The sequence below is a fragment of the Entelurus aequoreus genome, linkage group LG25, assembly GCF_033978785.1.
Source record: "Entelurus aequoreus isolate RoL-2023_Sb linkage group LG25, RoL_Eaeq_v1.1, whole genome shotgun sequence".
In the NCBI taxonomy this organism is placed as follows: domain Eukaryota; kingdom Metazoa; phylum Chordata; class Actinopteri; order Syngnathiformes; family Syngnathidae; genus Entelurus; species Entelurus aequoreus.
Genome location: NC_084755.1, coordinates 24,515,281 through 24,527,478, shown reverse-complemented (window position 1 = coordinate 24,527,478; position 12,198 = coordinate 24,515,281). Strand labels below are relative to the sequence as shown.

General features: G+C 39.5%; 1 protein-coding gene across 1 annotated transcript in view; it reads left to right on the top strand.

Moving 5' to 3' along the window:
* Positions 1–12,014, top strand: part of LOC133642445 (lipopolysaccharide-induced tumor necrosis factor-alpha factor homolog) — a 19,063-nt gene extending 7,049 nt beyond the window's left edge. Inside the window, exons 2-3 of the mRNA XM_062036635.1 lie at positions 11,045–11,189; positions 11,635–12,014. Coding sequence (XP_061892619.1) covers positions 11,045–11,189; positions 11,635–11,740 — 251 coding nt within the window. The 3' untranslated portion in view covers positions 11,741–12,014. The remainder of the gene's footprint in view (positions 1–11,044; positions 11,190–11,634) is intronic.
* The last annotated feature ends 184 nt before the right edge of the window (positions 12,015–12,198 follow it).

Sequence of the window (12,198 nt, the reverse complement as noted above, 5' to 3'; positions counted from 1 at the left end):
TGGGAAGGCCATTCTAATATCCTAATTCTAGCCTGATTTAGCCATTCCTTTACCACTTTTGACGTGTTTTGGGGGTCGTTGTCCTGTTGGAACACCCAACTGCGGCCAAGACCCAACCTCTGGGCTGATGATTTTAGGTTGTCCTGAAGAATTTGGAGGTAATCTTCCTTTTTCATTGTCCCATTTACTCTCTGTAAAGCACCAGTTCCATTGGCAGCAAAACAGGCACAGAGCATAATACTACCACCACCATGCTTGACGGTAGGTTTGGTGTTCCTGGGATTAAAGGCCTCACCTTTTCTCCTCAAAACATATTGCTGGGTATTGTGGCCAAACAGCTCAATTTTTGTTTCACATAACTTTCCTCCAGAAGGTCTTACTTTTGTCCATGAGATGTCAAGACAGCCATGACATTATGTTCTTTACAAGTGTATGCAAACTTTTGACCACAACTGTATGTATACACAGTACAGGCCAAAAGTTTGATCACATATTCTCATTCAATGCATTTTCTTTATTTTCATGACTATTTACATTGAAGATTGTCTCTGAAGGCATCAAAACTTTGATTTACGGGAAATGATTAGATAGCCAGGCATCTTATGAGTCATAAAGGCAGGACATAAAGTACATTACAACAGTACTGTAGTACTTAGTAATGACTAAGTCTGGGTAAGAGAAAGAGCTTTTCTTTGCGTCACACACACACACATACCAGATGCTAACAGTAAAATATTGTATCGTTTCAGCCTTTCCTCCACACGGGATCGAAACGATAGTTTTTGAGAACGGGCTCCAGAATGGGAAAGTCTGATAACGGCGCCTTGTCGTTATTGTGCAGACAAGCAAACCACTACTTTTTGATAACCATGATATCGCTGTTCCGTCATGCAACTATACAAAAGACAAGACCGCACACGAATGGTGGACAAAAAAGCTGTGTTCGTGCTGCAGTTACTGCTATTAGCACTATAGCGACAAAACAATGTTAACCTAGAAGGACCGCCAGTGCATTGTAACTAGCATTAGCATGTAGCATATAGCTTTGACTAGCAATTATTGTCTGGACGTGACTCGTTGATCTGACAACATTTAGATGTGATTTTTCGATTTTTGTGCTTTTAACATCCCTAAGTAACCTCTTATGAAACATAGCACGTTTTATTCTGAAAATCTATCAGATTTGTTTTGTTTATTTGTCATACTTCCTGTCTGTGAGAAATTGATGCAGCTTTGCTGCCACATTGGCTAAAAATAGAAGCAAGGAAATGTAGGTCAAGTTAGCAAAACAGTGGAGTTATTGTATATTTAAATATAAGTACGTATATTAGCGGTGAAAAAAAATGTATTCACATCTGAATCGCGATTTTTATTTATTCAGATTCTAAATTGGTTCATGAAATTCAAAAATCTCTCTCTCTCTCACTCACTCTTTCTCTCTCTCTCCATCCATCCATCCATTTTCTACCGCTTATTCCCTTTGGTCTCTCTATATATTTTTTTTTAAAGTAATTTCTACACCTACTCGCCACAAGTTTACGTCATTCATACAGTGGCCAAGATGAGGTTTGTAACCTCTTTTGAACAGTTTTTCATATCATTTTCATACCAAATGATGTATTGCAAAAATTAGTTTGAATCGAGAATCCATTTTCAATCGATAGCCGGAGACCAAGGTGTTTGGTGCCTGTCGTGGCGGTAATCCTAGAACCCTCTGGATGCCGCCCAGCTGAAGAAAGAGTCCTATCTGGTCCTTTTGGCTCTTTGTGATCTCTGACTGTCTCATCCTAGTGTCATTGGAGCCAACGTGTACAACTATGTTCGCAGAGCTAGTGGTGCGATTAGACTGTCATACATGTTTACTAGGCCTGTTGCGAGTTAGCTCCCTAAAATTAGCTTCAATGTCAGGTGCTCTGGCCCCAGAAATACACTAAATTGTGGCTGGTTTTCTAAACTGTATGTTTCGGGTGATGGAGTACCCTGAAACTAAGGTGTGGGGCCCGGTGGACTGGGGTGGGTCTAGCTTAGGCTGACCATACGTCCTCTTTTACCCGGACATGTCCTCTTTTGCGGGGGTGTCCGGGGTGTCCGGGCGGGGTTTCTTAAATGCCTCAAATGTCCGGCATTTTGAATTAGGCTTGCGTGTATTTTCAATGTACGTCCAGGGTTAAGTTAAGAAGGGGTTAAAAAAAAAACTGAAGGTGTGCGCACTAGCAACGTTCGTGAGGGAGGGGCAGAGACACAAAGCGAGAGAGCTAGTGAGTGGAGATCGAGAGACATGAAAACAAGAAATGCCGAAATGTAAATGCAACTTCACGGATGATTTGCGGGAAAAGTATTCGTGTTTTCGTCCTGGCCGTGACACTTGGGAAGCAGAATGCACTGTGTGCAAAGCAGGAACGTATGTATCTGTGGCAAATAAAGGGGCCAAAGATCTACAAGCCCATATCGACACTACAAAGCACAAAACAGCTGTGCAGGGCGAGAGCTCGTCTGCTGTTTTTTGTTTAAATTTAATTTTTTGTTTTAAGGCATTCTTTATGTTTAGATTATATACAAGGGGTTATTTTGAATATTTCTACCTCTGCACTTTGCTACAGAATATAAGTGTGACTTATTTTGTTATACTGTCAAGCAGTGTTGGTGTTAACGCACTTTTTGTGTCTTTTTAACGCATTGAAATCAGGACGCAGATTTTTTTTAAAAATTTTTTTAATTTTTATCATTTGTGGCCCACAGATAATGTTTTAAAGGCCCACGGCACATTCTAAAAAATACTATTACAATAAACAAAAACATAACAAAAGTGAAATAAAAAAGCTTAAAGGTGAAATGTAATTTAGAAAAAGTTGCAATGTTGACTAATAAAACAACGCTTTCTTTTTTTTCTTTCAAAAGGTCATTGCTCAAAACATAATATTGAATCAAAATCAATGTTATTATGAATTATTGACCTATCAAAGGTTCCGGTTACTTCACATCAAATATTCCGCTTTGAAAAATATTTTTGGTGGAAGATTTTGCATATTTTGTGTGTTTGCCATAAAAAACATAGTTTTGTTTGACAAAAAAGGGCGGAAAACAAACAAACAAAAAAAACAACATAAAAAAAAAAAACATTTTGAAATGAGGGATAGATCTGAAGTTGATGTACACTCCAGAGATTTAAGCGTTAAATATAAAATGTACACTACCGTTCAAAAGTTTGGGTTCACATTGAAATGTCCTTATTTTTGAAGGAAAAGCACTGTACTTTTCGATGAAGATAACTTTGAACTAGTATTAACTTTAAAGAAATACACTCTATACATTGCTAATGTGGTAAATGACTATTCTAGCTGCAAATGTCTGTTTTTTGGTGTAATATCTACATAGGTGTATAGAGACCCATTTCCAGCAACTATCACTCCAGTGTTCTAATGGTACAATGTGTTTGCTCATTGGCTCAGAAGGCTAATTGATGATTAGAAAACCCTTGTGCAATCATGCTCACACATCTGAAAACAGTTTAGCTCGTTACAGAAGCTACAAAACTGACCTTCCTTTGAGCAGATTGAGTTTCTGGAGCATCACATTTGTGGGGTCAATTAAACGCTCAAAATGGCCAGAAAAAGAGAACTTTCATCTGAAACTCGACAGTCTATTCTTGTTCTTAGAAATTAAGGCTCAAACACAAAATTGTTTGGGTGACCCCAAACTTTTGAACGGTAGTGTATGTATGCCCTGGCACACCATTATCATCATTTCATGACCCAAGCAAAACACTTTTTACACTTTTATACTGAAATGAATACACCTACAACTTATTAAATAAAAACATAGAAAAAACTACCAGCAGCGGTAAAGTTCAGATCCATGAAGGAAAGAAGAAAGTGAATGAATGTTTATAACTATTCTGATTCTGATTCTGAATACATTTACATATGTATACAAATTAGTTTTCTTTTTTTTCTTTTTTTTTTAATGAATTAAGTAACGTTTATGACAATCTTTTTCCAAAACACAATATAGAATGTGAGATATAACAGGATACTGCATACGTTTATCATTTGTTTTCAAAACGCTTACAAAAAAGAGGGACCCCAAAAATTTACTGTGGGACCCCATTTTTATGACTTGATGGGGTCCCTTGGACCCCATTTTGAAAATTCCTAGCGCCAACACTGCTGTCAACAGAGGAGAAAAAATGCTTTATTTAAGTAAATATATTATTTATAAAGCAAATTCGAGTATCATTGGCAAATGTTCACCTAGTCTCGGACTTGGCGTGCTGCCCGCCTTGGCACGCATATGTGTCCTCTTTTTGGGATTTCAGAATATGGTCAGCCTAGTCTAGTTTAAGGGCTAAAAATATTATGCGTCTCAACTGGTTCACTGTTGCTTGTAGGCCACTTACGGCTGCTACAAACTGGGCTAGTCAGCTCGTTACAACTAACGCTAGCAAATGTGTCCGCAGCGTCTAAAGTTACGAGATTACTCTGCTCTAGTTGGCGGACACGGTCCTCTAGTAGGGCCAACATATCCATGAGAAGGGTGCACGAAGAGCAGGGAGCCATACTCACGTTGTTTCTTTCACCGAGTCCAGTTCTTGCTGACTTCGGAGAAGTGATCGCAAAGTGTGGTCGCAGATTCCTTAAAACGCGCCGGGTTTAGCTTCGTTAGCTTAGAAGCTAGCTAGCTAAAAGAGGGGCGGTGAGACAAAGAGCGGTGGTTTGCAAGTTTGATAAGACTACTTAATATGTTTGGGAAGGAATAAAGAAAACTGTAAAACAATTACAACCTCCCTCTCAGTTTCAGCTCCAAGCAATTATAAAGAGGACTAACATAACATAATGACCTCAATGACATAAATAAATACAAAACCTAAAACCAGTGAAGTTGGCACATTGTGTAAATCATAAATAAAAACAGAATACAATGATTTGCAAATTATTTTCAACTTATATTCAATTGAAAAGACTGCAAAGACAAGATACTTAACGTTCGAACTGAAAAATGGTTATTTTTTGCAAATATTAGCACATTTGGAATTTGATTCCTGCAACATGTTTCAAAAAAGCTGACACAAGTGGCAAAAAAGACTGAGGAAATTAAGGAATGCTCATCAAACACTTATTTGGAACATCCCACAGGTGAACAGGCTAATTGGGAACAGGCGGGTGCCATGATTGGGTATAAAAGCAGCTTCCATGAAATGCACAGTCATTCACAAACAAGGATGGGGCGAGGGTCACCACTTTGTGAACAAATGCGTGAGCAAATTGTCCAACAGTTTAAGAACAACATTTCTCAACAAGCTATTGCAAGGAATTTAGGGATTTCACCATCTACGGTACGTAATATCATCAAAAGGTTCAGAGAATCTGGAGAAATCACTGCACGTAACATTGACGTTATCATGGACGCCCCTGCTTATTTCAGCAAGACAATGCCAAACCACGTGTTACAACAGCGTGGCTTCATAGTAAAAGAGTGCAGGTACTAGACTGGCCTGCCTAAAGTCCAGACCTGTCTCCCATTGAAAATGTGTGGCACATTATGAAACGTAAAATACGACAACGAAGACCCCTGGACTGTTGAACAACTTAAGCTACATCAAGCAAGAATGGGAAATAATTCCACCTGAAAAGCTTCAAAAATTGGTGTCCTGAGTTCCCAAACGTTTACTGAGTGTTGTTAAAAGGAAAGGCCATGTAACACAGTGGTAAAAATGCCCCTGTGCCAACTTTTTTGCAATGTGTTGCTGCCATTAAATTCTAAGTTAATGATTATCTGCAAAAATAAATTAAGTTTCTCAGTTCGAACATTAAATATCTTGTCTTTGCAGTCTATTCAATTGCATATAAGTTGAAAAGGATTTGCAAATTATTGTATTCTGTTTTTATTTACCAATTACCAGTGTTGGGTTAGTTACTGAAAACCAGTAACTAGTTACAGTTACTAGTTACTTTATGTCAAAAGTAACTCAGTTACTAACTCAGTTACTTACACCAAAAAGTAATGCGTTACTGTGAAAAGTAACTATTTAGTTACTTCTACTTTTTTTTTTGTTAAAGCTCCCATTAATGCCCTTTTAGCCTTCATGTCAGTACTGTTATTGCACTGGAGAATAATACAATGTGTTGATCAACTTGACATGCATTTGCATCACTGTACTCAGAAAGCAATGTGGTCTACATACAACACACAAAGACAAAGATATGTTTCAAAGGGCCAATTTGTTTCAGGCCAGAACAAATTGACACAACTATTTTAAATATCTGCAACATAACATAAGTAACAAACAGCATAATAACACTAACACAAACCACGTTAAACCCAGATTCCGATCTAACAAAGGTCTTAAATCATTCTCTTTCTATGCCACATCAATATGGAATGCACTCCCAACAGGTGTAAAAGAAAGGGCATCTCCATCCTCCTTCAAAACCGCACTAAAAGAACACCTCCAGGCAACTTCAACCCTAAACTAACACCCTCCCTTCCACATAATACCTCTTCGGATTGTAAATAATCAAATGTAGACACTTTTTCTTATACTTTCTGATCTATCTCTCTGTGTCCACTACTTGCTGTACATATCCTACCAAGTCAGTCCTACACTGTTCCAATGTCCATTTCTCTGATGATGCAATTGTTGATGACTAAAGTGATGATACCAACTAAACCTAACCCCCCCCCCCTCCATATCCCACACCCCGGATTGTAAATAATGTAAATAATTCAATGTATACACTCTAATAATTATCTTGTGTGATGACTGTATTAGGATGTTAGTATATATTTGATAGTATATATCTGTATGATGAATCAATTTAAGTGGACCCCGACTTAAACAAGTTGAAAAACTTATTCGGGTGTTACCATTTAGTGGTCAATTGTACGGAATATGTACTGTACTGTGCAATCTACTAATAAAAGTTTCAATCAATCAATCAACAACATAGCTGTAAACCTGGCTTCACCTAAGGAAGGCACACGTGACACACACAAAGCCTAACCAGGCAGATTTGAATTGTTGTTTTGGGCAGTAAACGGGATCTTTGATCCAAGACACAACTTACATTGAACTAAAATGTTATTTTCTTTGTGCTCGACAAAAGAAAAGAAGTGAGAATATCTCATACTTGCCAACCCTCCCGAATTTCAGACAACCATTCTCCCCAATTTCTCTCGATTTCCAGCCGGACTTAAGGCACGACCCTCCAGGTCCGTGCAGACCTGAGTGAGGACAGCCTGTCGTCACGTCCGCTTGGCCAACCAAAAAGTAACCACAGAACACTATACCGTATAGTCGTATAGTGTTCTGTGGTTACTTTTTGGTTGGCCAACGGTTTACGTTGTATTTCACACCCCCCTCCCATCCCCTACCCTCCCCTACCCACCCACACCCAGACGCACACAGAGAGCGCAGAGGAAGAATCAGAAGCACGTCACCGCAGCGCTGCAATAAAACACACTCCGATCTTCTGTTTCTAGCCGGTACTACATAAAAAATAACGTAAAATAACGCTGTAACGCATCATGTAGTAACGGTAACTGAGTTACTGAATATAAAAAATAACGCGTTAGATTACTAGTTACCGCCGAAACTAACGGTGTTACAGTAACTCGTTACAGTAACGCGTTACAAAGTAACGCGTTAGTCCCAACACTGCCAATTACACAACGTGCCAACTTCACTGGTTTGGGCACACAGATAGAAAAGATAGTCACGCGAGCAGTCACGCACGGCAAACAGGAAACCAGAATCAGGAAACCCTGTTGATCACTAAGACAGATTTCGACAGATTTGTGAGCATTATTTGAGAGAATTGGGTATTTTGTGTATATAGTCAAATGTTTTGGATCTCTGAGTTCAATTCATGAAAGATGGGAGCGAAAACAAAAGTGTCGAATGTATCTTTTTGTTCAGTATAGTTGTGAATAAATCTGTTGTATTTACACTGCATTAATTTGTAATGTATGAACCGGGTACAGGGAGTGAACATAAGTGTGATATGAAGTGGAAAAGAGGTAAGATTAATATAAGCGATGTTGAAAATGTAAAAATGTGATGCAACATTTTGAATCTGTAAATACACAAAATTGCCAAAAGTCTTTGGCCACCCATCCAAATGATGAGAATCAGGTGTACTAATCATTTGGCCCAGTGTATAAAATCAAGCACTGAGGCATGGAGACTGTTTCTACAAACATTTGTGAAAGAATGGGCCGCTCTCAGTGATTTCCAGCGTGGAACTGTCATAGGATGCCACCTGTGCAACAAATCCAGTCTTGAAATTTCCTTGCTCCTAAATATTTCAAAGTCAACTTTATTATAAGAAAAGTGAAGAGTTTGGGAACAACAGCAACTAAGCCACCAAGTGGTAGGCCACGTAAACAGACAGAGAGGGGTCGGCGGATGCTGAAGTGCATAGTGCAAAGATTGTCAGTTGCTACAGAGCTCCAAACTTCATGTGACCTTCTAATTAGCCCACATACAGTACGCAGAGAGCTTCATAGAATGGGTTTCCATGGCAGAGCAGCTCCATCTAAGCCATACATTATTTTTTTATTTTATTTGTATTTAGCCTTTATTTAACCAGGTAAAAAAACCATTGAGATCAAGGATCTCTTTTCCAAGGGAGACCTGCAGCAGCAAGGTTACATTAAAAAACAGTAAACAACACATAGAAGGCTGGTTTCAGAAATGGAAGATCTTGTGCTGACCAAATTGCCTCCCTCAGGATTGTAATAGAACAATCCATGGAATGGAACTCACCAGTATATATTAATTTCATAGACTTTGAAAAGGCGTTTGACAGTGTCGACCGTGAGACACTGTGGAAGCTGATGGCACACTATGGCATCTCACCGAAGCTCATCAACATCATCAAGAGCACCTACCAAGGAATGCGATGTCGTGTCCTACATGTCGGATGCCCATCGGAGGCCTTCGATGAAGGATGTCTGCTCTCGCCTTTCCTTTTCCTCCTCTGTATTGACTGGACCATGAACCAAACAACCAAAAACAGCAAAACCGGCATACAGTGGAGCCTTAACGAACAACTAGAGGACCTAGACTTTGCAGACGATCTAGCTCTCCTGGCTCACACTCACCAACAGATGCAGGACAAATCACAAAAACTACAAAGAACTGCTGCATTTCTTGGGCTTAAGATCAATTCACAAAAAACAAAGGTCATGCGTATCAATAACAAGAACAATACACCAATAACAATGGACCATAATCAATTAGAGGAGGTAGTCAGTTTTACATATTTGGGGAGCATAATCAGTGTAGATGGAGGAGCAGATGAAGATGTCAAATCCAGAATAGGGAAAGCAAGAACATCATTCAACATACTAAACAAAATATGGAGAGCAAAAAACATTTATCTCAAAACCAAATTGAAAATATTTAACTCAAATGTCAAATCCATCCTGCTGTACGGATCAGAAACATGGAAATCCACCAATAGCATACTCAATAAACTACAGACATTCGTAAACCGTTGCCTCCGTCGGGTCCTAGGAGTCTACTGGCCAGACACCATCACCAATGCCAACCTGTGGGAACTCACCAAACAAGAACCAGTGGAACTGCAAATCAGGAGAAGGAAGTGGAGCTGGATAGGCCACACACTCAGAAAACCAAATAAATCAATCACCAAACAGGCACTAACATGGAACCCACAGGGAAAAAGAAACAGAGGGAGACCAAAAACAACCTGGAGAAGAAGCACGGAACAGGAGATGAGGGCTGAGGGGCTGTCATGGCAACAACTCGACCGAAGGGCACAAGACCGGAATGGATGGAAGGCTTTCGTCGGCGGCCTATGTTCCTCAGGGAATACTAAGGCCTAAGAAGAAAAGAAGAAGAACTTTATTATAAGAAAAGTGAAGAGTTTGGGAACAACAGCAACTAAGCCACCATGTGGTAGGCCACGTAAACTGACAGAGAGGGGTCGGCGGATGCTGAAGCGCATAGTGCAAAGATTGTCAGTTGCTACAGAGCTCCAAACTTCATGTGACCTTCTAATTAGCCCACATACAGTACGCAGAGAGCTTCATAGAATGGGTTTCCATGGCAGAGCAGCTCCATCTAAGCCATACATTATTTTTTTATTTTATTTGTATTTAGCCTTTATTTAACCAGGTAAAAATCCCATTGAGATCAGAGATCTCTTTTCCAAGGGAGACCTGCAGCAGCAAGGTTACATTAAAAAACAGTAAACAACACATAAAACATCACATTTACAACATTAAAACTTGCTCACATGACACATGTGCATACAGACAAGGTAGACTGCATTTCTTTCACAGAAGCTTTAAACTCATTCAATGTAACAAGGGTTTGAAGTTTAATATTCGATTGTAGGTTATTCCAAGCCTTCGGTGCTGAAAACCTAAATGCTTTCTTGCCCAGTTCAGTTCTTACTTTGGGGACGACAAATTGCAGAAAATTCATTGAACGAAGATTGTGACTTCCTTGTATCTTTGTTAAAAGACAAGACAGATAAGGTGGAGTGGTACCCAGAATGGTTTTGTAGATGAAAACATACCAATGATTGAGGCGCCGAGCACATAAAGTTGTCCAGTTAACCATTGAGTATAACACACAATGGTGAGTAAGGGGAGCGCAGTTGGTGATGAATCTCAGTGACCCGTGGTACACACTATCCAGCTTGTGGAGACAACCAGCAGTAGCATTCATGTACAACACATCTCCATAGTCAATAACAGGTAAAAAGGTTGTTTCCACCAATTTCTGTTTCACAGTAAAAGAAAAGCAAGACTTGTTTCATCACCAAGTCCAATGCGTGGGATGCAGTGGTGTAAAGCATGTCGCAACTGGACTCTAGAGCAGTGGAGACTCCTTCTCTGGACTGATGAATCATGCTTTTCCATCTGGCAATCTGATGGACCAGTCTGGGTTTGGAGGTTGCCAGGAGAACGCTTTTGGCAATATAGTGTATATTCAAATAAAACCAATCTGAATCTGAACCGTGGAAGAAAAATACATGTGTTTGTTCATATTTATATTATTTCCCACTTTCAGTGACTCAGGTGGTGGAAATGCCATCGCTGGAAGATAGCCCAGGACAAGCGATGTGTCCCCGCTGCCAGCAGACGGTGGTCACCCAGATAGAACACAAAGCAGGCCTGAAGACCTGGGGCCTCTGTGGACTCCTCACCTTCTTCGGGTAAAAACAATTACAACAGATATAAAAGGGGGGGACATATGATGATTTTCCTACTTCCTGACTTACAAATGTTGTTACAATGTTGGATAATCTTGTTGAACAATGCCAAAGCTTAACATCATAAGGTTAATGCATTTGGCTGTGAACTTGCACGCAGTCTTTGAGTCCTCTGAACACAATCTGTTTTTGACAGTGTGGCGTACACACTTATGTTGCAATCTACAAGGAACACCTCCACCATCCAATAGCTTGCAGACATAAGCTGAAAATAGGTTATAAATGTGGCAGTGGAGCAAAATGTACATACAATTAACACCAAAGCATATCCATTGAATATTATCTTAACCGCAAGAAAGTGTGTTAAATGTAGAATCATCATAGGTTCCCTCTCAAGATTATGGAGAACTGAACATACCTTTTTGTTAATGTTTCCTCTTACTTTCAGGTGTTTTCTCTGCTGCTTTATACCATTCTGTGTGGACTCCTGCAAGGATGTGGAGCACCACTGTCCAAACTGCCATAACACCATCCATGTTTACAAGCGATGCTGATCGCACAGTTTTAAGCAGTGACTTTTTCACCGCACTCAAATGTTACCAATGCTGAGATGTTCTGTGAAGTGTGGCTGTGGCATGGCAGATCATATGAATGCATTATAAATCAGCCAGTGGTAGTTGTGATTTAGTGCTAAAATGCAAACCAATTGGCATGTTTTTCTTTGTCCCTTAGGATTCTAACAACGTTAAATGCAAACACAACACATATGCTAAGCTTGCCTGCAAATATTTTCCACATGTATTCAACTGTGTGTTGCAGAAATACAATTAAAAAAAACTAATGTTGTAGTGCAGTGGTTCTCAAACTTTTTTTTCCACCAAATACCATCTAAAAAAACACTTCACCTCTCCAAGTACCACCTTATTGACCAACATTAAAATGCATTTGTGTAGTAGGCCTAAGTATTTATTTTTAAAAAAGGTAGAGGCTTTATTTAACACGTTTCTTAAAC